At 40.8% G+C, this 27642-nt stretch overlaps 1 protein-coding gene across 1 annotated transcript in view; it reads right to left on the reverse strand.

The window, feature by feature from the left end:
* Positions 1-334: 334 nt before the first annotated feature.
* The window catches only part of LOC121389521 (cytochrome P450 27C1-like), a 29902-nt gene continuing 2594 nt past the window's right edge, over positions 335-27642 (reverse strand). The window contains exons 2-9 of the mRNA XM_041521176.1: positions 10031-10221; positions 9406-9605; positions 6817-7017; positions 6129-6298; positions 4991-5233; positions 3736-3892; positions 2878-2921; positions 335-1300 (exon numbers count right to left, since the gene is read on the reverse strand). Of these exons, the coding sequence (XP_041377110.1) occupies positions 1190-1300; positions 2878-2921; positions 3736-3892; positions 4991-5233; positions 6129-6298; positions 6817-7017; positions 9406-9605; positions 10031-10221 (1317 nt within the window). The 3' untranslated portion in view covers positions 335-1189. The remainder of the gene's footprint in view (positions 1301-2877; positions 2922-3735; positions 3893-4990; positions 5234-6128; positions 6299-6816; positions 7018-9405; positions 9606-10030; positions 10222-27642) is intronic.

A 27642-nucleotide genomic window follows, 5' to 3' on the forward strand; every position in this document is an offset into this window, starting at 1 on the left:
AATCTAAAAGTGATGATACTGCTAAAACCAGTACGTGTTTCACGGAACTGTAATTCACACGGTAGATGTTACGTCTGTTTGTACTTGTTGATATAAAACAGTGTCGCACGGCAGTTAACATACTATACACAAAGTCGTGCGCGTCACGGCACACGACATATACGCTCTGTGTGCATTTCGCTTCAGATGACGCTAGCTGACTTTAGTAGTTTTTTACAGCCCTCCCCCCCCCCCCCCCCCGGACAATTTAACGTGGGTTTTTTTTCTAAATATATATATAAAAAGACATTAAAATGTGCTTGTGTCGCCCCCCCCCCCCCCCCCCTCCCCCGACTATAGTGTATCCCCACCATTTCACATGTTTCGTTAACTGCCGTTCGACCCTGTGTTAACACTGATAACGCAAGAATATCTATATTAAAACTTGTTCAAGTTCTGGAGGTAGAATGATGAAGAAACAAAATGTACATCTCAAAGAAAACAACTCGCGGCATTGGCCAACTCCGGCCATCGCCACTGTACATCTATTATTCTACTTGTACTTACACGTATAATATATATATATATATTGAGAGAGAGAATATTGTCATTTTGCACATAATTAGTAGCACACATACCCGTTACTCCAATTCTGACCACCCTTTCTTTGGTATCATTGTCCGTCGGCCTACAGATCGTGGTGGTTAAAACGTAAAAGTCTGACACTGCACCCTCCAACATATTGTTCACAAGAAAAACACTGAATAAATTACTTATTGCCATATATGGGTCTTCGTGAATATGCACAAACTTGAGTAAAAAAAAAAAAAAAAAAAAAAGGTCACGTGACGTCATTCTTATATACATGACGTCACGATTTCGTCATAGATATTGAGGGTACAGTATAGTGTGAAGTCTGACCATAACCCTGAGAACGTCGTGAGTTTGTTTTGTTTTGTTTTGCTTTTCAAACAGTTTTTGTGGTGTTTTTGTTTTCTTTCTGTTCGTCATCCATATTTGTTGAAAATCCTTCTAGTGGTAGAACGAAATATTGCCCATATTCCCACCATTTCTCAAATATGGCACGAATAGCAGTTTTACTGGATCAGGCATCCATTTCTCTTCGTGGTGTAATTTACGAACTGATTGTCACATGCGAAGCGTATCGCCATTTTGTCCTTGTTTGTGTTGGTGATTTCCTCTCCCTGTCTTATCGCTCCTCTAGCTGGATGGGCAGCTCTGGTCCGGGTGTCAGCTGCGTGCGAACACTCGGAGTGATGTCGAACTTGTCGCTCAGCACCAACGAGAAGTTCTGGCAAATCTGTACACAGAAAAAAAGAAGATATATATACATACATACATGGAACATAAACATTTAACAATGAGTATTTTTCGTTTTGTTTAAAAGCAGCGGTTTCGGTGATGTCATTGCTATTCCACTATAGAATAAGATAATAAGGAATCGATAGATGAGATATTGTTTATTTGAGGACTGGGGTAAGAATGGTAAGATAAAAACACACATGAGTAGAAGCTACTATTAAGAACTACGACTATCCAATATGTTAAACTCTGAACAACGAGCACGTTGACGCTGATATATCTGCACAAGGCAGAGTCCAATGGATGTTTTACAAATGTTTCTACATGAGGTCCACGAAGGCAGTACATCGTTCACTAGGAGGACGGATCGTCCCCAGAACTGGTTTCACTAGTCTACATCTGCACAAGGCAGAGTCCAATAGATGTTTTACAAATGTTTCTACATGAGGTCCACGAAGGCAGTACATCGTTCACTAGGAGGACGGATCGTCCCCAGAACTGGTTTCACTAGTCTACATCTGCACAAGGCAGAGTCCAATGGATGTTTTACAAATGTTTCTACATGAGGTCCACGAAGGCAGTACATCGTTCACTAGGAGGACGGATCGTCCCCAGAACTGGTTTCACTAGTCTACATCTGCACAAGGCAGAGTCCAATGGATGTTTTACAGATGTTTCTACATGAGGTCCACGAAGGCAGTACATCGTTCACTAGGAGGACGGATCGTCCCCAGAACTGGTTTCACTAGTCTACATCTGCACAAGGCAGAGTCCAATGGATGTTTTACAAATGTTTCTACATGAGATCCACGAAGGCAGTACATCGTTCACTGGGAGGACGGATCGTCCCCAGAACTGGTTTCACTAGTCTACATCTGCACAAGGCAGAACTCGTTGGAAAGTTTGACAGACACTCGTAGAGATTTTATATAAATAAGCAAGAATATATTTTCAATATTTAGTTACACACACCAAACTTCAGGGGCCTAGATCACAAAGCTCTCTTAGGCTCTGCTAGAAAACAAAGCATCCTCTTTGCAAGTCTTTTTGCATTGCACTGCGATATCGCAAACTTGCGAGAGTTTAGTGAATTAGGTCCCAGGTGTGTTACGAGAATTCAGGTCGCAAAATATAATACCGAATTACATGCATATTGATAATTGTTTTAAATCTGAACTACAATGCCGTAATGCACGGTCAGGACCGTATCTCTGCACAATGCAGAGTCGAATGGGCATTTGGCAAAATAGTGGAGGATTCAATGAATCTCTATCTTATCCCTCATATCTAGGAGGACTGCCACTTCCAAGGAGATCCTTTACTGGAGACTGCATCCCCTTGCACATCACCAAAAGCTTTGTGAATATATTGGATTCTAGCCAATATCAAATACAGTTTAACGTACATCGATAATGGAGGGACCACTGATCTGGGATTTACTAGGCGAAATATGACACTCAGAAACCAAAATATTAAAAGAGAGAAAAGCTGTATGCACCACGTGGAGGAATGTACTAGCTACAGATATGTTACAGACACTAAACATGTGCGATTAAAGTGGAGGGATTTACTCACCTGTATCGTTGCCAGGTACATTTCCGTTTCTGCCAAACGACGACCTGCAAAAGAAATTCATCGATAAACAAACGAAGAATATCAGAAATATGTTTAACACTGAAAAAATGGAGAATGCATTATTATATATTGTTTCGCTACCACGGTTTGTAGCTAAACGTAAATGCTTCAAATTTTCAATTTCTTGGTTATAAATTGTGAAGCTGAAATGGCTTCTGAAAAATCACCAACAATTTTCAGAATATGTTTTGTACTTACAGGTTTTCCTCTCTGCTAAAGGTTATGCCAATTTATTCTGATTAAATCACCAACAATCTTGGAATGTTTTGGGGTTTTTTTATACTTGCAGATTTGATGAATCCTTTAGCTATAGTCTCTGCTGAATGATATTCCGCTTCATTCTGAGAAGTCACCAACGAATTTCAGAATGTTCATTTTCAGGTTTTAGTAATTCCATATCCTTTGTCTGTCTGCTGTAGGGCAGTCCACTTAATGCTGCGAAATCACCAACGATTCCCATGCTGTGTTACACTTACAGTCCTCACTGCTTGGATCCTCAGCTTGGCTTCCACTGACACATTTCCCACATACTTCACCAGCATCTTCAATCAAGATCTCAATCACTTGGCAAAATGGCCACCAGATTTTATAAAACAAAAGGCTTACAGAAGAAAAACTGTTGACAGTAGATACACACAACTTCAACAAAGCTGTAACTTCATGTGTAGTTTTTCTGCATCTATTTAAATTTGATCTTTATTCAAAATACAAAATGCAGAACTTACTGTCTTGTTTCAGTTGATATTTGATATATGTTTATGGTGTCTAATTGGAAGACTGATTTGAAAAGATACCCACCAATACAAGCTCTTGCTCCGTAGCCGAAGGGAATCGCGGAGAACGGATGCCAGTGTCTCGACTCTTCTCTCAACCACCTCTCTGGTATGAACGATTCCGGCTCGTTGAATATCGTCGCGTCTCGTGACATCGTGTAGTTGTTCAGTAAAATGCATGTCTGTTAAAAACAATAAAAACATACATTACTGAAGGATATTCACAACTTATCGGAGTTATTTCATCAAATTTCAACAGAAATTTACCAGACTGAAACGTAACACCATGAGATTGAAAAGTGACTTCATGGATCCAGACTAAACATTTACGTGCTTGCCTCACTACAACAACACTTAACTCTGGATCTAGCCTTAGCCAAACAATGTAATTTTTAAAATCTGACTCTGTGATCCAAACAAACGATATAAAACGCTGTAACTAACTCCTTTAGGAACTGTGCAGCTATGATATAAAGACTAGAACTAATTCCTTTAAGAACTGTGTAGCTATGATATAAAGACTGGAATTAACTCCTTTAGGAACTGTGTAGCTATTATATAAAGACTAGAACTAACTCCTTTAGGAACTGTGTAGCTATTATATAAAGACTGGAACTAACTCCTTTAGGAACTGTGTAGCTGTGATATAAAGACTAGAACTAACTCCTTTAGGAACTGTGCAGCTGTGATATAAAGACTAGAACTAACTCCTTTAAGAACTGTGCAGCTGTGATATAAATACTAGATCTAACTCCTTTAGGAACTGTGCAGCTGTGATATAAAGACTAGATCTAACTCCTTTAGGAACTGTGCAGCTGTGATATAAAGACTGGAACTAACTCCTTTAGGAACTGTGTAGCTATGATATAAAGACTAGAACTAACTCCTTTAGGAACTGTGTAGCTATTATATAAAGACTGGAACTAACTCCTTTAGGAACTGTGTAGCTGTGATATAAAGACTAGAACTAACTCCTTTAGGAACTGTGCAGGTGTGACATAAAGACTATAACTAACTCCTTTAAGAACTGTGTAGCTGTGATATAAAGACTAGAACTAACTCCTTTAGGAACTGTGCAGCTGTGATATAAAGACTAGAACTAACTCCTTTAAGAACTGTGTAGCTATTATATAAAGACTGGAACTAACTCCTTTAGGAACTGTGCAGCTATGATATAAAGACTAGAACTAACTCCTTTAGGAACTGTGTAGCTATGATATAAAGACTGGAACTAACTCCTTTAGCAACTGTGTAGCTGTGATATAAAGACTAGAACTTACTCCTTTAGGAACTGTGTAGTTGTCTATCGTGATGTCGTCCTGCATGATGCGGGCGTTCACGGGGATGGGCGGGTACATCCTGAGCGTCTCCTTGACGACGGCCTTGAGGTAGGGCATGCTCTGCAGGTCCTCGTAGTTGGCGGGCCGCCCTCCCAGCAGGTTGTCCACCTCGGTCTGGAGTTTCTTCTGTACGCCAGAGTGCTTGGCCAGGGAGTAGAATAGGAACGACATGGAGTTCGCCGCCTGCAAATCATACAAACACGCCAGTGTTATTTCCACTTTGGGTGGATTTCAAATCGGGCTACTAGGGCGAGACATAGCCCATTGGTAAAGCGCTCGCTTGATGCGCGGTCGGTTTTTGGATCGATCCCCGTCAGTGGGCCCATTGGGCTATTTGTCAATAGTTTAGCTTGTTAATTTTTTGAGGTTGTTTTTTGTTCTAGCCAGTGCACCACGATTGGTACATCAAACGCCGTGGTATGTGCTATCCTGTCTATGGGATGGTGCATATAAAAGATCCCTTGCTGCTAATCGAAAAGAGTAGCCCATGAAGTGGCGACAGTGGGTTTCCTCCCTCAATATCTATGTGGTCCATAACCATATGTACGACGCCATATAACCGTAAATAAAATGTGTTGAGTGCATCGTTAAATAAAACAGTTCCTTCCTTCCTTCCTTCAAATTGGGCTATTGCTGTACATTCAAAGTTTGTTTTGTTTAACAATACCACTAGAGCACATTGATTAATTAATATGTGTTTATTTATTCTTCTTAATATTGCTGGTGTTTTGTTGACGTTAGTCTTAAGGTTGTTATAGTAGAACCATATTTTAAATTTCATATGATGTTTTGGACGTCATTTTAAGATAGAGTAAATCCGTCAACAATTGATGTCGTCCACGCATGATCATGATCGATGGTTGTAATCATGCCGTTAGGAGGACTGCCAATCTCCAAATCGATACATCCGTTCTGCTCGTCCCTTAACGACAGCCATTGGACAAGAATAGACGTACCGTGTCGACCCCCCCCCCCCCGTCCATGAGGATCTCTATGATATAACAATAGACGTACCGTGTGGACCCCCCCCCCCCCCCCACACTCCATGAGGATCTCTATAATATAACAATAGACGTACTGTGTCGACTCCCCCCATGAGGATCTCAATAATGTTGTTCGTGATCTCTTCCTTCGTCATCTTGTTGCCGGCCATCAGGTGGGTGAGGAAGTCCACCCTCTCACCCTCCGGTATCCCCGCCGACAGCCTGCTCTCCACCTCCACCATCTTCGAGTTGATGTATTCGGACGCTGTGAGCAAAGACGACAACAGTGAGTAGATGTTTCACGTAATTCAGCACAAACTAGGTACAAGTCAGACGCAATTCAGATAGTCATGATACTGTGGTAATTAAAGATTTTAAAATACATTTAAGATTGCTTGTATTACAATACAGTAAGTAACAATGTTGTTATCACTGCTGTTGTTCTTGTATTGAGTTTTGTCCTTTTCTTAAAGAATTTTACGAGGATTTAGGCTGCTGTATCAATTTACATGTCCACGGTCAATAGAAGATATCTTCTTACTTAACACAGTGTCACGTTTACACCTAACAAAAGCTAAGTCTAAAAAAGCTAACCTATATTGTGGATAACATCCCAGGGTGTTACATGGAAATGAGAAACTCGAACTAGATGCTAACCTGTGTTGTGGATAACATCCCAGGGTGTTACATGAAAAGAGAAAACCCGAACTAGAAGCTAACCTATGTTGTGGATAACATCCCAGGTTGTTACATGAAAAGAAGAAACCCGAACTAGAAGCTAACCTATGTTGTGGATGACATCCCAGGATTTCACGTGTTCCTTCCACACTTTGGTCCTGAGCATCTTCTGAATGTTGGCGTAAGCGACGAGCTTGGAACCAGTCAAAAACATTTTCGTTACCGAGGTGATGAACTCTTGTATCTGAGGAGGTACTGTCGTATCCAGGCAACCAAGGCGCATCTCAAGAATCACCCAAACAAGCGCTGCAACAAGAGCGGGAAACTGATATAAGAAACATATTGAAATCAAAGACCAGGAAAGGGTCCTAAATCTCGGTTAAAGCACGTCTGTTGTGGGCACAATGACTCAAAAACAAGCGCTGCAACACGAGAAGAAAGCTTATATAACAAGCAACTGGAATCATGGGTCAATATCAAGAGGGGGTCCTAATTGCAGTTCAGGTATTTTTGCTGTTGGCACAATAAAAGAAGAAAATCGTTACAATATTATTACTGAAATTCTGTTTTTGTGGAAATAAATGTTCGTGATTTTGCCAAAAACAACAACCCCAAAAAACCCCACATTTCGTTGGGTAATAATAATTCGTGAATCGAAAACGTAGTGTCATTTTTTTATGTTTTAAACTGCATTATATATACACATGTATTACATTTTCGTTGTGTTCTTAAATTCGTTTACTGAACTAGTCCATGAATTAAGAGAAAATTAGACCACCACGAAAAAACAAATGTGATTTTACAGTTCTTAGTCCACCAGCACCAATATTGCGCCGGATATAACAAAAAGAAAAATGGCAATAAATTATATGGTTGGAGTAGTATCAAGCTATGCGGCATGACAGTTGCTCGAATTAACGGATTAACCCGAGATGACACGCCTCGCTTTCTCACGTGACTACCGGCCAGCCGTTGAAAGTACTAGCCCTATTCGCTGTCCTCAGTATTTCCCTGTTCCTCGGCTGTTACTTTCAATACTTTATTTTTCAAATAAGGTTCAAGCATGCTGTCCAGGACACACATCAGCTATCGGTGGGTTAGTTGTTAGTTGTTAGTGAAAGAGAAGTTGGTGTAGTGGCCTTGCACCTTCCCCGTGAGTCGTTAAAACTCGCTCTGTTTGGCAGCAGGTACCGGAATGAGAACCCAATACCGTTGGCTTCAGTGCCTGATTTAGAAGAGGGCAAAAGGGGCAATTGCCCTGGGTCCCCCTGCCAGAGGGGCCCTCCAGACTAAGGACTTCCTTTATATAAAAATAATAATAATAATTATAAAATTAGTTCAGTTGAGGGCCCCCAAACCTGAAGTGCCCTGGATCCCTGCCCCTGCTCCGGGCCCCTCAAGGTCTAAATCCTGGCCTGGTTGGCTTGACCACTACACCACCAAGGCGGGGCATTTTTATGAACGGTCTAAATGCTGATCTTTCCGCAGCTTGTCACAGTTTAAGTGTCGTGTGGAGGGATCGATCATAATTTAGCCGCCACGTGTTAATCCTTTGATTGCAGCTAAACTGAACCGTATTACTGGCAGGATATCATAGCCACGGAAACATATACAGTGACATTCTCACTGTCGAGATTTTCTTCTTTTGTTAAGTTTAATATACATATACTAGAAATTATACCGTGGGAAGAAAGCTTATATGTTTTGATTGAATGACAATGAATTATTCAAAAACACTTTCTCAATGGAGATTTTAAGCAGGTTTCAGATATATAAACACACTGAAAAATAAGTCATGTCACAAATGGCATATTTATTAGCAGTTTCAAAAATTTGTCAGACAAGCTACAGCGAAATTCAAGTTGGAGTTAGCCAAAACAAAGTTTAAAAATTTAGGATTCTTTAAACTTTATAGCTGTATTCGATTTTCGAGTTAACTAGTTGGCGATGTAATAAAAATAAATTTTTCAGATTACACTTCAGTTTGCATTTGACAATTTGTCGAATGACGGCTTAAACAGCGCATTTAAAGGGGAGTTATCAGAGCTGACGTGCACTATTTGGAGCATGTTTAAAATGTTTGTTTTTAAATATATACATACACGAGATGTCCGTGGCTTTGGATCATATGAAGAATCTTGATCAGAAATAGCATTTACTGATTTCAGTATGTTTTAGATACTGACATAAATAGTCTCAAACATCTCAAGGACTGGGATGGATTTTTTCACTAGGTTATCTTCACATTTTTAGACATAAATACACCATAGGAGTAATTTCTATCATTAAAGGGACATTATGTTATCGACTAAGAGAGACCTTTTAACGATTGTTAATTACATATCAAATATATTTTTCTGCATAAAATATTAATGGTTGTATATTAAACGTTTTTCTGATCGTTCTAATATTTGTACTATGTTAAATTCCATTTTATTCACTAAATATTTTTTTTCGTACGTACGAAATTATTTGAAGACAAAATCCAGTTTGGGCTTCTTACAAATATTAAGACGACTAGAAACACATTGAATATACAGATACTGATATTCTAAACAAGAACATATATTTAATATGTAAGTTTAATCGTAGAAATATTGTATATATTTGTCGGAAACATCTTACAATGCAGCAAACTCAGGAATGTCCCTTTAATATTCTTACTGATATTAGTAGGACGTAAACTGTCTTTACCTTCCATTGTAAACTTGTTGATTTCGTTCGGAAGCTGAGGCACGAAGCCGCCTTCGCTCGAGTTGTTCTTCAAGTAGCGCAACCTTTCGACGAGTGACGTCACCACAGTGTTGATGCCGTCCACGTACTCGCCGATACACTTGGGTCGGTTCAGCTTCGAGTTCATCGCACTCCGACACCGGCGCCATTGTTCACCGTCACTAAGGAAACAAGAGGAATTGGTTTTAGTTGAGCTGCTCATGGACGATGACTTAAAAACAATTTTAACAGCATTTGTAAAAGCGAGTGGAGAGGTATTTTAAGGTATAGCGTGCAGTATATTGTAATGCAGTGTAGTGTAGTGCAGTGCAGTGCAGTGTAGTGTGGTGCGGTGTGGTGTAGTGTGGTGTTGTGTGGTGTTGTGTTGTGTTGTGTGGTGTAGTGGGAAGAACATGTTGGATTTAAGATGTGGAACTCTGGCGGCAGAAATATAAATACTGATTACCACGAGCTACATGGAAGTGCGAACGCTCGCTAGACTGTTGCTAAATGAATGACCATAAGACATGACTAGTTGTTCGCGAACGCTCGCCCTCCTGAACACAAGTGAGTATGACGCAATCTAACTACAAATATTACTACTCACGCCGTCATTATTCCGCCCGTTCGGTTCCTCATTTTGTTGTAGAGCACCCACGACTCGTAGGGCGGTCGGAGGGGGTACTTCCCCTCGGCTCGAAGAATCTCCTCCACCATTGACGGGTCCGCCACTGACACGTTGGTCACTGATCCGAAGGGTTCTTTGAAAATCTTCCCATATTTGTGATGGAACCGCCTCTAAAAGAACAACACAAAAACTGTTAATAATGGACTGATCGGAAATGTAGAATATGAAGGTAAAGGTTGTGTCACACCAAGTGTTTTCTCTTAATTGAGGCAATACCTGACACCATGCAACGACTTCAGAAAACATCTCTCAAATGGATAAATGATTTGGGGAGGGGTGGGAGAGGGGCGGAGTAGATACGCTCATAAATGATATTGTTATATACGTCAACCTTTTGATTTGAACCCCATCGTTACCTTACAGAAACGGATTCAGGTTGATTAGACGAGGGTGAAACTTTTATGAAAGAGCACGTAAGACCTGAAGGCGGGGGTGGCTACGCCACCACCCCACCCTTCCCCCACCCTCACCATTTTGATGTGCCCTGCTGTTACTGCGTCACTGACACGGTAATGCACGTTACACCTTTTGCCGTTCTGTTCTGACTGTAGACGTAATTACGATGAACACGCGACGCTGGCCAACTAACCTTGTTCGCCGTAACAAAACTGCAGTCGATACTTTATGAATCACTTCATCCCTTTCTTTATTTGATCTTTGCCGTTACTAAGTGTCTCTAAGGAGATAACAGTTTGCTAATTTTCTCAAAACCAAACACTCCAAGGTATAGATCGCAGTTTATAGCGCAAACTGACGTGTTCTCGGAAGACATTAATATCGTATTCATGGGCGATGCATTATGTTACTGCCTCATTGTAAATATTTTACGCTGGTATCGATCGCCTTGCGGGGGGGGGGGGGGGGGGGGAGAAACAATAATAGCAGCGCGCATTCTTAACAAAATTCTCAGCATTTCTCAACTTGGAGATAATTTACGAGTTGCAAACGTGTTTCGAGTTGGGGTCGCGAGCCTATGTTCTTCAAATATGTGCATTGTCCGCCTGAGTCAATTGACACATCGGTTACGAGCGGCCGACAAGCCGAATATGAAATGTACAAACATCACCCGCCAAAGCGCGCGTGCTGGAGCGCCGGTCGCGAGGGCCGTGACGTCACAGTTTAACTTTTGGTGCCATGTCAGGCGCGAGTTATAGAAGGTAATTTATCTCTTGGAATGAGGGCACAAACGGTGGGGATTCTGCCGAGCGAATTACGAGACGGCTAATGGGTTTCTTTCAACGCCTCGTTTATTTAGTCACAGTCGAGTCGCACCACATTACACCATATAAAATGAAACAAATATTCTAATAGGCCTACTACTATGCATGGCTTGGTTTAATAACTCATTCTATTTAGACTAAAATCTAAAGCTTTTAAACTTGTACTAAGTTGGCGAAATGGATTTAAAGGGACATTCCTGAGTTTGCTGCGATGTTTAAGATGTTATCGACTAACACAGACTTTTTAACGATTGTAATTACATATCAAATATATTTTTCTACATAAAATATTAGTGGCTGTATATTAAACGTATTTCTGGTCGTTCTAATATTTGTACCATGTTAAATTTCATTTTATTTCCTAAAAAATATTTTTTCGTACGTACGAAATTATTTGAAGACAAACTCCAGTTTGGGCTTCTTACAAATATTGAGATGACCATAAACACATATAATATACAGACACTGATATTCTAAACAAGAAAATATATTTAATATGTAAGTTTAATCGTAGAAATATTTTATTAGTCGGAAACATCTTACAATGCAGCAAACTCGGGAATGTCCCTTTAACATGTAACATTGTTTTAATGTCATGCTAAACATGTTTCAAACTTGGATACTCATTCTTCAGTCACAAAAACCCCACAACCAAAACCCCGAAACAACCAAGTTCTTTCCTAAAGACTGCCCTTTACTTCATGTTCGTAGTATAAGGTCTAAGTCGCGCACCCACCCACTCAAACTGCAATTTAGCATAAATATTAATTATTTATTGGGGGCGGAAGAAATTGTTAAATCAGTGTAAATGGGCTCCTTACGCCGGCAATGACTCCGCGCCTACATAAACCTTTAAGTTGAACACACACACACCACACTAAATTATCTCCAGTCCTTTCACAATATACAGTCTATCTTATTCTATACACGGTTCAATATACTTGTCATTCTATAATTTTCTTACGTCCACTATAGAGCGCATCCGTTTGGTTATTTGAACGCGGGCCTGCCGTCTGTTTGGACGCGGGCATGGGTCTGTTTGATCGCCGAACTGCCAGTGTATAAAACGCCCTGCTACTTGTGGACGAGTGTAAATTCTTGACATTTCTCCTTCAATCCGTTCGAATGGGAATTAAATGCACTGGTAATCCCCAGGTGAGCTCGTATTTCCCAGCTAGTGTCAACACCGTGTCTTCCTACGTCGACACTGTTACTACGTCGACCGCTCTCTGCTTACACGGAGGGAGATGGAAATACCAGAGGCGGAGTCAAGAGAGGGGACGTGAGACAACCCCAATATATATATATATATTCTATTTTTTTCTTCAAATTCATTGGGTTGCCCCTCCCCCCCACCCCCCCAAAAAAAAAAATTAATAAATAAATATATATATATATATATATATATATATATATATATATATATATATATATATATATATATATATATATTTCCTGAGTCCGGCTCTGGACACACACGACAGCTAAAATTAAATTTTGTTTTGTTTAACGACACTACTAAAGCGCATTAATTGTCAAACATTTGCTGATTTGGTGTTGTTGTTGCTTTTGTTGTTGTTATGGTGCTGGTGCTGGTGGTGGTAGCTGTAATTGTAGTAGTAGCAGTAGTAATATGTGTGATATAGTAGTAGAAATGGCAGTAATTCTTTTGAAACAGTGGTAGCATTAGTAGCAGCAGTGACAGTAGAAATAGGCCTACCTAGTATATGTGCACGGATACATACACACACAGACACTTTCTGGCGTACAAATCTACTCACAGAAACTATTTGAGGTTTATCAAGAAAACCGACTGAATTCTAACAACAACGGCTTCGTGTTGTGTTTCGCTGACTGCGGCGGTTTGAGCCACTATCACTGACACAAAGAAAGTTGCGAGTTACTTCACCGGCGAAATAGGTAAATAGGCTGGTGTTTATTTTACCCGGAATTCGTGGCATCCCGCACACTCACACTTACGTCGACAAAGTGCAAACGATAAGTTCTGGATCGCAGGCAATGAAGCGGAGGGAGAGAAAGAAAGAGACAGAATGATGGGGAATTAAGTGACAGACAGAGAGAGAGAGAGAGAGAGAGAGAGAGAGAGAGAGAGAGAGAGAGAGAGAGAGAGAGAGAGAGAGAGAGAGAGAGAGACAGACAGACAGACAGACAGAGAGAGAGGCCGATAGGGAAAAAAGACATAGGAATAATGATGAATGAATAAAGTACATTTTACCATGTTCTTTCGTTTTTATTGTCGATTTTATTGTTGTTTTTATTGTTAATACCCCAGACTGAACTGAAATAAATGTGTTTAACAGCAGATATTATTTCCCTATTCTTATATTGTTTATTTAATTCAAGACTGTTTTCTAGGAGTGGGGCAGTTGTTTGCTTGTTGTATGTTATTTTTTTTAATTAAATGAATTGAATGTGTCATATTGATGTATTATATGTTTTATCTATGTCGACTACATTTATTAGATATTATATTATCTCGTAACCTGGCATGGCTGAGTAGACATTAAATTAAACTATGTACGTGTATTATAGTTGTTGTAAACTATACAACTGGGGGGATACTTTAATAATCAGTTGTCCGTGAGTTTGGTAATAGAGAAACCCACCATTCTGTTTTAGCTCTCAGTATGTAGGCAGTCGCGTGATTTGCATGCCCAGGATAGCGTGCCTGAACCTTAATAGAACAACATCTTGAAAAACATGAAGGTATAGCTTGAAGCATGTTTCCAAGACGATGGTTCGTGTGACGCTATCGACAAACAATCACTGGTTTAGGAGTCGGGACGTACCAGGATCGCGAGTCAGTCCGTTAAAAGGGACCGAGTCGGTGCGAGCAAACAGAACACACAACAAAACAACAAACCTCGAGCTACAGAAATATTAAAAGTTTTTTTTTTACAAAATCAAACGCGTCACTACAACAAACACACGATGCCGTGACGGGTAATAAGACAGGGTTGATTGTTTTTTTGATAAGGAAGCGCTCGAGCGCAGGTAACTCAAAAAGAATTTTCGTTATGACGAATATTCCAGGACACTACTTTAATTCTTGCTATTCATAGATTCTCTGAAGCATTCTAAATTGAAGTTTCCTCTCATGATAATACTGAGTTGAGAAAAACTTGGGGGGGGGGGGGGGGGGGGGGGGGGGGGGGGGGGGGTAGCACTGTTACCCCGGGCGTCTTCCCCAAATGAAATGGCCCTGGTATGCAATTAGTAATCAAACCAATAACAAATAATTTAATTTTTGTCATTTGTGTATATTGAACTAGTATTAATAAGTACAGCCAATCTTTGTATAAAGAATATTTACTGAAATGGATAGTGTTTAACGGCACCATAGTATAAAATAAAATAAAATAAAATAAAATAAAATAAAGTATTAGTACGTATTAATATGGATAAAAAACAAAAAAAACAAATCTAAGTATAAAACGTGTGCATCGAATTAGGATTATAGATTATTAAAAAGGGTATTACATATGACATTCATTACATAGTTTCGTTTAAATTTCAAAACAGCACATATATCCTGGCTAATCGTGTATACATCTAACGTTAACTAAAAGCGCTATCTGGTTTCCGAACTCTCAACAGAGACATTAATACTAGCTACAACTGCGAAGATTAATCGAAAACACTTTTTAAAAATTAATTCGCATCGTGGCCGCTGAACAAAAACCCAGCACCGGTTCACCCGGGTATCGTCTGAGTTATTTATGAAAATCGATGTGAACGAATCGCAGTGAAATGCATCCGATGATCTGGATGGTGATAAAAATATTTGACGATTTCACGAAACGATCCGTGAATACTGAACGCATTTACGAAACTAAAATTAGAATACAATGTCCGAAATGTCTCGCTGAAACAGGACACGGTGATCAGTTAGAAACAAATGTTAGTTTCATTCATTGTAATACTATTGTCAAACATTACTTGCCATAAACTAACGGAATGTCGTAAACATTTTACTAACAATTACTTGACTTTAATGGGAGTTTCGTGTACTTTCCTTCCGCATACAAATATTTGGTTCTCATTCTTTTTTCTTCTCTTTGTAGGTATTTTTTTCTTTTTTTGGTATGGTATTTGGTTTGAAGAATTTGTTTCTAAACTTTGTGAAACCACCTTGTAACATTGTGTAGGTTGCATGGTGTATAGTGAAATAGAAGAAGTGGATCTATGCCCCCCCCCCCCCCACACACACACACACCACCTCCAATACACACACACACACTAATGTGAAAACATTGTGGGTTGCAGCCGGTAATTGCATACGAACCTAACACGCGTCATCCTTCAACCCAATAGCTAAAACTGCACGGCACCAAGAACTCCTTATTTAACTCGTAAATGTAATTATGGGGCTATCCTCTTATTTTCCCTGTTTTTCTTGATCAGGAGGTTGAAAATACCGCATGTGACCACCTAACATTTTGTCATAGAACCATGACCCCCGAACTCCATTTAACAAACACCCTACACTTTAAAGGTATATGTTGCTACCTTTTAAGGCCTATGATCTATGCGAAGAAGATCGTGTTAAGCTCTGTCCTAATTTTGTTTTATGCACCCCCACCCAACCCCCGTTATGCTAGTGTTGACACGGCCCTGGGAGTCCATATTCTGACGGCTTATCCAGCGTGTAGTAGTCTCGGTAGGACATGCATTCTTTGCTTGCACTGTCGGTGAGAAATCCGATCCGAAATGGAGCACCGTCCATATAGACGTCTGTATGGGCCTGTCGTAAGGTGAGAACACCGCGAGTCTGCAGTTTTAATGTCCTGGGCCCCGTTCTATGAAGCGCCCTTAGATCAACTTAAGTGCATAGGGTAGCTATGAGCCTTAGGTAATCTTAGGGCTAAGATCGCTTCGTGGAACGGGGCCCTGTTCTGGTCTTCAGTGAATGTCAATGAAAACGCATCTCCCAAAGATCAGTTGTTGTTGCTATTACTTTATTGCAAATAAAAAAAAAATGCAATAACTCTAACCCTTATTTTCGATTCTGAAGTTACTTAACGCCTACAAGATAACAGCTAGCAATAAAAAAAGAAAGAAAACTTAAATGTACCATTATTTTTTACTTATTTTCTGAACGACATGATTGGTGCGTTTTCACCGAGATGCGTTATATATTGATATTTTATATTTGATCGATGTACAATTTGACAATCGAATCTTCTTGTGTGTATTATGTATTATATATGATGTGTGAATATCTGCTGTATTGATAAGCTTATAGCTTGAAGACTCGCTACTGTCCCACGTCAGTGAACACACACGGCATTTCTAAGCTACTGGTGTACGAGTCCAGGCAAGTGGCCCACGTCACTCAATACGTGAGACTTGATACGCGGACCCCGTGGGGTGTTAAAAAGTTCCAATTCTTCTCGTATTAACTCTTGTTCGCTCTTCTTGTTTCGTATATCTACCTGGGAGGAGTAGATATTAATAGTATACACCTGGGAGGCGGATATTATACAGCCCGGTAATGTGTGTAGGAAGTAGGTTAACCACAGAGGTAAAAGTACACGCTAGCACCTGATTCGATCTAAGTTAATTGCACTACCTGCCTAATGAATGCTTAACATAGTTCCGGTTGCTGCAGACGAGGTGGCAGCATGTAAAGAATATCTGTTTTACATCACAGTGGCACGTGACCACGAACAACCATAGAGGTCTATTTATTTATTTATTTATTATATATTTATTTATTTGATCAATGTGCTTTAGTGGAGTCATTAAACAAGACACGCTTTAACTTAATTTATTTATTATTTTTAATAAAAGACGAAAAGCCACGGAAATATAGGTGTTAAGTAACCGACAAAATTGCCATTATGTTCGTGTGCGTGTACGTGTGTGTATTGGGGGGGGGGGGTGGGGGGGTGGGGGTGGGGGGGGGCATGTGTGTATATATTTGATGCATGTTATTGTGTGTGCCTTTATGTATATTTGTTTTTTGTGATTGTGTGTGTATGCGTTCCTAAAGACCGGCATACACCGCGTAACCTTTTCCTCCCATCCCCTATGTTTGTCCTGTAGACAATGAAATCGTTACATTCCATCGTCGAGCCTGTGTAGCCAAGTGAAATGAAAGATGTGCGAGAGGAATATGTTGTTGTTTATTAATACTCGTCTTGGAACGATTCGTCGCGCATTCTGATGACATCACAAAGTATCGTTAACTGGAGATCAAAGGCGCTTTACCCGGAGATGAAATCGGTCAAATATTAGCTGCGTGGGAGCTTGGTTCCAATCCTAAAGGCAATAAAAGCGAAGGGCATCCATCCAGCGAGAAGAGGGAGAAAACCGAGCAAGCACAATGCTCCGTGGAATGCGAGGAACGTTGTGAATGGAAAGTCTTCCCAATTCAGAGAAACAGTCGACTGATAATCCGCGAACCGTACATTGGCTTCGGGCCGACATACTCCGAGTGAGGTTTGTTGAGGACGTCATAATTAGTCGTGCGTGGATTACACTGTATTGGAGAGGGAAAACCAGAAGTGTTGCCAGAGATCAATTCTTAGGCCACGCCAATCTCCGGAAACAGCCGAAGGACGCCGAGCTCAAAGCCGGTCACTGTTGAACTTCGGCTTTCGGCAAACACCCAATAACCTCTGAAATATTTGGCAATACCGTCAGTCAGTTCTTGGACTGGATTTTTGGTCAGGTGTACTTGATGACCTCTCCGCGTTAGAAGACGGCGCCCTTTGATTTGAAAATAGCGGAGACCAGGGGAATTTTATAGTCTGGTGGAAATGTGTGATACAGTAACACGAAATGACCGTGGATTAAATACTGCACAGCTAAAATCATTATGTAAAAATCTCCAATCCATGATGATCGTCATGTGACACAGTCTACTGCTGTAAAACTGAAAAGAATCTACAGTTTTTACTCAACGGATATCGTCTGCCAAATGAAAAACTTAAAAATAGCTAAGCTATTGTAGCTTTAAATACAGTATCGTGAGTGAGTGATTGAGTGATTGATTGATTGATGTGAGTGAGTGTATGATTTATTAAGGAACCCCCCATCTTCAAAAGTCCAGGCACGTCGCCTCAGGCCCCTTCCCCCATGGGCACCATCTTGACGCCGTCCCGTGACCCATTCCAGTTCACTTTTACTACGTCTTCTTTTATAATTAGGTATTATGTGGGCCCAGTAGTTATCAAGTGCGCTCGCCTCAGGGTCTTGGATCTTAAGATCGAACCCCATTATCTGATTGGATTTTCCCCCATTCTCAACCCCTGCCTCACGACTGGTCTACGAAAGGTCATGGTATGTGTTGGCCTGTCTGTGGGAAAATGCATATAAAATATCCCTTGCTTCTAATGGAAAAATGCAGAGGATTGCATCTAAGACTATACGTCTGAATTACAGTTCCAAGATATCGGGTTTTTGGAGACATTACGATACGTAATGGGTAAAGGTGTTGCACGAAAACACCAGCGACAAACACACTCAATAAGCCACGAATCTCGCCGAAGGTCTTGTATTATGCGGGTGACCCCGGAGCGTGCAAAGCCGCCAGATGGCGTGATCTTGTGTTTTGGCGCCAACGTGCGATGGCTGGTGTTTGAACAAGATGACGCTTGAGACTTGACCACTGACTAGGAAATGTTGACCATCTCTGGAGCTCACCAGCCTAGACAAACACTGGCAACCAATTACCCGGGCCACCGCCATCTTGACGAATAACTCACTCATTAAGCTGGATCTCTGCACGGATAGAAATCTTTACGATTTACTTTATATTTCATTTTTGTCCTTTGTTTTTTTCCCCATTTGAATTCATTTCAGTTCATGTTCGCTGTCCTGGATACATTTTTCATATATTTAGTCCGTGTTTCTGGGACAGAAATTGATATGAAAATTAAAGGCAATATTCATATGAATCCGATAAGGAGGTACGAACCTAATATCAATGCGCCTTTAACCTGAATGTTGATTATGCAAGCATTTGGTGATACCGTTTAGGAACATACTAGAATCTAGACAACAGCAATGGTTTGTCGATTACTCAAAGTTGCGTTTCTTGGACATTCGACGGGTTATGAGTTTGAATGCTTTAACAGCGACTACAAAAAGCGAGTTTGAAATTCAATTAATTCGGGCATGACCATCTGAGATGTCCATGCTAATAGTAAATAGGTTTACATAATAATGTTCTAGAGTCTGTGACGGTGTTGACATGGTTTCAAAACAACCCTGATAGGTTTACATAATAATGTTCTAGAGTCTGTGACGGTGTTGACATGGTTTCAAAACAACCCTGATAGGTTTTCTGTTGCAAAGAACATATTTCTGTTGCAATGAACATAACTCCTACCCATTAACGAAACAATTCAGTAATGGGCTGAGGTGTTCTCACATTAATGGTAATAATTTGATTGTCCTTCTACATAGCGCAAGCTATAACCAGGAAGTAATCAACATGATCCAATGCAACCTTCGTGATATTGGACTCTCCACAAATTGCAACTCAAACATTAGAACGACCAGAAATATTTATTATTCAGGCACCAAAACTGCAGGCCAGTAGGAACAACTTTGGGTGTGTGTGTGTGTGGGGGGGGGGGGGGGGTTCGGGTTTCAATGGCAAACATTAGTGTGATTAAAAAAGGCTCACAAGTGAAGGGTCACTTGCCCCCCCCCCCCCCCCCCCCCCCCGGTTCCTACGGGCCTGAACTGTATTTATTATGTAACTGTAGTCGTTAAAAGTGCTCCGTTACACGTAAACATGTTACCATAGCAATAGACTGGTGACTCTTGAACGTAACGTGAACATTTAGCAACATTTAGTATCAATTAACAGTCAACGTACATGATAATGTGTAATCGTTAATTTCGCACACCTTCTTTGGCGCAAACAAACAAACAAACCGCCCATAACACAGTCACACCAAATCTCTTTCGCAGGTGTCTTTGCGTGTGTCATATGGTGAATTTCGAGCCCTGTTTGGCTGAACAGCGAGGGTCACAGAGAGTCACCCCGCCGAACACCTGGACCTCGTCACGACTCGGCGGGGCGTCACGTAGTGCAGGTCTGTGTGTGACGCGAATGTTTCCAGTAAAAACACACATAAAATAGTCCGGCTTATCCCCGCCTGTGCGCGACTCTGGGGGATTATCGGCAATCTCGGCTGATCGTAACTAGGTCAGGGGAACAACGAGTCGTCTCCCACTGGAGTCGTCAACTCTACAGCACGGTGGGCAGACGATCAACTCATTTCTCGTTCTAAAGTGAAGAGCTTTTTGGTCCATTTACGGATCTTTTGAATAAATTTTGTTTTCGCTTTTTTTTTCTTTTTTTTTTTTTTTTTGGGGGGGGGGGGGGGGGGGGTGCGTGTGTTTTTTCACTTTGTTCACCGCTGTCCTCCCTCTGCGTTCGTAAAACATAAAAGTGATGACGTCACGGACCCAGTGTTTTTGCCTTCTCACAGCTGGTGGCTGTAGAAGCGTGTGTGACCCCCCTGCCATCCTCGAACGTCGTCACGTGACAGTTCACCGTCTCTTTATGTTGGGGGCAAATCGTCAGAGTCTAACGCAGATTTAAGCACGGACCACAGCCATCTGGGTGACGGTCTAGCTATCTGATACGTGCTCATCTTAACAAAGCATCTTAAATCTCTACAACGTAGAACACAAGACCAAGAGTAGAAGATTCATGCAGGCTTTGAAAACCGTGGTTAAGTCATATGGAAAAAAAAAGAAAACACAAACAAAAGAAACAAACAGAAGCGTACACCTTAGACGTTATATTAAAATAGCGTAATGTGTGGTTATTGACATCCCATAGCTGTGATTACTTAGAATCTGTAAAACATGACATGGCAGCGTGGACAATTGCATAAGGATTTAAGACAAGAATACTCTTATTAAATGATTAGTGAACTTCACAGAATCCATATTAACCCATGAACTACACCTTGCCATTAGCAGCAACATACAGAACAGCACATACCGTGGCTTTTAACACATAGTTTATGTAATACTATTTGGAATAGTGGAAACCAATTATAGTCCATTATTATACGCTTTACGTTCATGTGATAATCGATCCTTCACAATCTTTGCATAATTAACTCGATAATATAGAAAATGTACTGTGCTGCCTCTGGGCGTAAAGAATGGCTTCCATCAAGAATGTTTCTGCGTCTATAATGGTTTTCAGTCTTCTATTGCTAAATACACTGACCTCCAATTTGTTTTCTTTTCCATTTAAGTTGACGGCACATGATTTTGGCTAACTAATAGAACCCATTTAAACAAAAGTAAGAGAGGGAGTGTGAGTGTGTGTGTGTGTGAGAGAGAGAGAGAGAGAGAGAGAGAGAGAGAGAGAGAGAGAGAGAGAGAGAGAGAGAGAGAGAGAGAGAGAGAGAGGGGGGGGGGAGAGAGGGAGGGAGAAAGCTAGAGTGCAGTGAAGCATAGGACCTAATATTTTGCTTTCAATCTGTTTATATCTCTGTTTGTGCTATTCTCTGCGCAGAAGAAGAAAAAAAAGGGAAGAAAACAGCAACAACAATAGCACGAACGATATCTAAGCAAACAGAACGCGCGCTAAGACGTCGATGGGTTGCGCGCTGTTTGTATTTGCCCTGAATGATACCAGCTTACCCGACCATGTCAGCCCTTTGTGCGGGCCCAGAATGGGAAGAGGACATTGTCTGGCGGAACAATGGCGACAAACCGGCCACATGCCGGCGACAATGTCGACACAGGGCTAAATTATAAGACAACCAACGAGTATCCATTGACCAATTTAGTCCGGCGAACACGAAAAGGCCTGGAGCGAAGTGGGCAGTGTGACTGGTGGACAAAGGCGAGGCCATTGTGGGTGCGGACTGCCACAGAACCTCATCAGTAATCCTTTAACACGCGGACAACCCCCTCCACTTGTGACGTCAGCCAAGCGAGACGGCGGGTTAACGGTTAAACACACGCACTGAGTGTTGACCACCAGATATCATTCATACAGGAAAACAACAACAAAACGACGTGAATTTGGAAAGGATTTTAAAATTGAACTATTGGTGTAGAGGTTAAATAGCCGGCGTCCAAGTTCATACAAGCTGGGCTCGCACCCCATTATTGGCGCCTGATGATCACTGCATTAGACCTTCCCCAACCCAGAGATAGATTAAGATGTTCAATGGGGTGGGTGTCAGACCACTACACCAAGCTAATTCTCGCTGACCACCAAACAGTATCTCCAATCCTGGGCAGACAACACATGAAAATGACCACGTGCTTTGAACACCGAGTAGGAAAAAAACAATTAAACAAGCACAACAACAACTCTTTCTGGTGCCTCAGAGGTGAGCTGACGAACACTTCGGAACGGGGTAGGTGCTTGCTAGGAGCTTTAGCTTTATAAAAATGGGTCAATGCATTTTGTTGGAAACGTATTTCCATATGCACACTACAGAATCAATCTGCCGACTGGCCAGCCAAACGCCACGGTCCCCTTTCTACATTCATGTGAAATACAGAGGTCCCCATTCACTAAACGCTCTCGATGTCAGTTCAATGCAAGGTGACCCGCAAGGACAATGCGATGTTGCTTAAAAGAGCTTCCTGAATTAGACCCCAGACCGAGAACTAGAGCAGTATTCTCCGCTAGTATTAATTTCACAAACTTCCGCGTCAAAGATTTAATAATTTATTCCACAAAAAGAGCGAGCATGTGAACAAAAAGAGCAGAATAAATGAAGTTAAGCGATCGTTAACTAGCATAGCGCACGGCAGGTGAGCGATAAGCAGCATGGATACAACGCTTTGTTTTCACCTGTGACACAATTCTCGCCGCACTCCACGAGTCTACACTGCACCATTTATCGGATAGTAAACACTGCAGCCGAGGAAAGTGAGTGCACTGGAGTTGACCTTGGTGCACACAACTTCTCGGTCAAGTGGGAATGTGCAGAATTAGAACAGATTCCTCGCCGCTAATCGCTGGAGATGTCAATTTGTGGGGGTAATGATAGCGGGTTTCTTCTCTAACTCTATTCACCAAGAGTTACATAAGGGTGGTTCCAAGGGAGGGACCTAAAACAATAAAGACCCCTCCCGTTTTTTGTTAAACAATTTGTTTACAATTTCCATTGAAGTGCCCTTTCCAGGGAGTTGATCCACTTGCTTCTTTGCCCTTGGTCCCCTCCCTAAACTAGTTTCGCGATTAGGCCTTATTACACTCATCCTATGTGTTAGATCTAAGAGCTGTTGACTGGACACTGTGTCGAGATGTTACAGATACAATCGCCACTGCATTTGTAATATTCAAACACTCAGAATAGACCACGCGGTTCAGTTTTCGTCCTGTGACGCGCGATTCCTCGCTTTGTCTTAGTTATAATGTCTGATGTGGAGCATGTCAAGAATCAGATTCCGCTGTATTGACATTAAAGAAACGAAATGCTTCATATCCGATGATTGTTAAAGCAACACACACATTATCATTACTACTGCTGCTGCTATTACTACTACTACTACTACTACTACTACTACTACTACTACTACTTCCACCACTATCACCACCACCACCACCACTACTACCAACTTGTGGTTAGTATTTTTTCCTTTTCTTTTTTTATCAGTAGTTAACACATCTGTTCTCTGTTATGTATGTCGTAAAGAAAGAAAAAAACAAAACCTAACGTGTAGCCGAGTCTGCAAAAACGATGACCATTTACAAAAACCTAGTCCAGAAAGGCAGATAGCCATAAAAGTACTGCACTCAGCCCGGTGGTAGAAACGAACGCACTCGGCCTCGGGTCAAAGGTCACCGATGATGACTACAACAGGGAAACTGACGAGCATTGCAACTCTATATAGTACACGTACAGTACAAGCCGGGTCGACACACAATCGTCCGGGCAATACGAAGAGATGAACATTCAGTTCGGGTTTCTTCCATCCCTAAAACAAGCGATCAGATATACGCCGTACGTGTGAAGAGCGAGTTACGCCCTACATATATCGACTCCCGCCCTTTGATTGGCGCCCGGTCCATCGCTGTACGTTACACTTGTATGATGTTTAGTACGAACCATCAATTCCCTAACTTAAAGGGATTAGCCTGAGTTTGCTGTCATGGTAACTGGTTGACGAGTAACTGATCCTTTTTCACCACTAAAATTATAGAAGGCTCTGTTAGTCACAAATTGTTTGTTTGTTTAAAAATATTTAAAATCTTCTTTACGACTTTAAATCGGGCGAGGATTGGGGAGTGGAAGAACACATCTCGATATTTCGTTTGGAAAATAGTATCTCTGAATCTTGATGATGTAACTTTTTCAAATATAGTCAAAGTATTTCCACTCCTCCCCATAGCGTTTGTCAATTGACTCAAATCATAAATCCATCCGTGCCAATGGCATTATTGGCTTGCTCATTGATACAATTCCGACGTTTCGTTCTCTTAGACTACGAACTCTTGGAACCCACCTGATTTGCGTGGAGTGAGGATTTAGTTTCGTCACACCACTTACTGACTTTTGATCTTCTGTTAAATGATAGAAAATAATTAAAATTAAGATGTCGCAGGAAGTTAACAGTGGAGTATATCCCATACCCCACCCCACAACCCACACATACCCGACCCCACCTCACAGGTAGCATACAACCGTTTGTGTTCAGTACTATTTGTTAGTGGAAAAACCTCTCATACGGATCTGTTATTGCACGTTACAGTATCGTTCTGTATAATTGTGTATACTATGTAAGGATTACAAAGTACGCGAGTGGCGGTAAGAACTGACTATAGTGAACGTGACGTCACGGGGTCTGTCGTGTGTGGCATGGTTCACTCTGGGGCACTGGCTCGAGACCGGGGTCAAGAAGTGCGCCTAAAACGCGGAGATTTAATCTCACTGCGGTTAAAAGGGCGGTTGTGGCACTTCACGCGCTACAAACCGCAAAGTACCTACTTACAGTGGACGTTATTACGAGCGAGATTTTGGTAATCATCGGACAATGATATAGACGAGCATAAAATGATGATGATGACGACGACGACGACGACGACGATGATGATGATGATGATGATGAAGAAGGAGGAGGAGAAGAAAGAAAGAAAGAAAGAAAGAAAGAAAAAAAGAAAGAAAAGAAAGAAAAAGAAAGAAAGAAAGAAAAAAAAGAAAGAAAAAGAAAGAAAGAAAAAAGAAAGAAAGAAAAGAATGAAAGAAAGAAAGAAAAACACCTAAGCGACTAGATTCGTGCAAACCCCCGGACTAGTTCCACTGAACTATATCTAGTCTGGAGTATGCTACTTTAATGCTGCTTTTCTGGCTTTACGTACGTCGTGTGTTTTTCAAGACATCGTCACGTATCCATCATAATTACGTAACTACGACGATGACAGGTCCCCGTAATTGAGACGTGGCCATAAAGTATTCACTTCCCTGTTGACGTGTTGAGATTATATATAATTTTATATACAAAAAACGAACGGATGTCGGGTCCGTGTTTTTAGCGTAAGCTCATTTTAAGAAAGCAGTTTGTGAACAAGCATAATACAAACAGTGCCCTATCAGGGGGGGAGTGGGGGCACGGAGGGGGGAGGCCGCACATAGCGGGGGAGGGGCAGGGCAGTACATAGCGGGGAGAGGCAGGGTCTTGCCTACTAAAATAAGTTGAGGGGTGTGGAAGGACAGAAATAATCAGGGAGCAGCAAGTGGAGGGGGGTCTTCACCGGGTTAGATGAAGGGGGGGGGGGTTCGTATTGTTCTGGTTGTGCAACTCCCCCTCTTGCCCCACTAGACCCGGCCCTGACGGACACGTAATGGATCTACAATGTAGCGGGGTTCTCGGAATAGCTGGCTTTATTAAGGAGGAATGTGGAAACACAAAACACATCGCGTTGTATCGGACCGCCTCGTTAAAGATACAAACGCTGACCTTTACGTGATGTATATCGGTACGTCGTCTCAACTATGTAGTGGGCGTGTGGGCGAAACGCTCATCTGCGGGATTTTACTTTCAGCTAATATTATGTCCACATGAGCTTCATGTTCGCTCTTCTTCACAATGTGGTTTGGATGAATAAATCATATAGGTTGTTGTATATATAAAAATACATGTATGTATATATATATATATATATATATATATATATATATATATATATATATATATATACATACATACATACATACATACACATACATACATACATACATACATACATACATATATATATATATATACAAAGTGTGTGTGCGCGCGCACTCGTGTGTGTGTATGTCCGCGCGCGCGTTTGTATATCCGAGCGCGTGTGTGTGTGTATATATGTTGTATGTGTGTGTGTGTGCGTGTGTATATGATGTGTGCTTGCTTGCATGTGTTTATAGTTGGAAGCGATACACGTGTAGCGAATTCTACAGACAGACAGGTTTTATAAAATATTCCTGCGATACGAATTATAGTCGATATGATTGTACGTCTGTATATACTAACTGATGTAACAAACACGCGGCGATGTTCTGTTAATTATTCAAAATTCAAAATAGTAAAAAAAAAAAAAAAAAAAAATATTTGACATAATTACAGGGATAATTGAAATGGGTAACTTTTTGTCATGGTTTACGTTTTTGGGGTCGGTGGGATATTAACATTCTTATGTTAATGTGTGCTTCTTGATTTGTAACACAATGCATGTAAGAAAATCAGAACAAATTGTTAACCCGATTTAGTGTTTGTTCTAAATTTACTTTTATGCCTTTTCTCCAAGTTGTAGTAAAACTATATATTAAAACAGTGTTTGCATTTGTTTGTGCCATGTTTTTGTTTTTTTACAATGTTAAACAAAACTATAAATACCAGAAATATCTATAATTTTTTTTAATGTTAAATAAAGCTGTAAATAACAGCAAGCTCTACGGGTTTTTTATAATGTTAAACAAAAATGTAAATAACAGCAAGGTCTACGGTTTTTTATAATGTTAAACAAAACTGTAAATAACAGCAAGCTCTATGGGTTTTTTATAATGTTAAACAAAAATGTAAATAACAGCAAGCTCTACGTTTTTTTATAATGTTAAACAAAAATGTAAATAACAGCAAGCTCTACGGGTTTTTTTTATAATGTTAAACAAAACTGTAAATAACAGCAAGCTCTACGTTTTTTTTATAATGTTAAACAAAAATGTAAATAACAGCAAGATTTTTAATCTCGCAGTGTCTGTCTATGTGTTTTGTACGGGTTTTTGTTCACTTCAACAGCTGTAACAATCTGCAGTGAAGAACAAGAGAAGTGGACGAGGGGTTCTGTGTCTTGGTGAA

The sequence above is a fragment of the Gigantopelta aegis genome, chromosome 14 (assembly GCF_016097555.1).
Source record: "Gigantopelta aegis isolate Gae_Host chromosome 14, Gae_host_genome, whole genome shotgun sequence".
Taxonomy (NCBI): domain Eukaryota; kingdom Metazoa; phylum Mollusca; class Gastropoda; order Neomphalida; family Peltospiridae; genus Gigantopelta; species Gigantopelta aegis.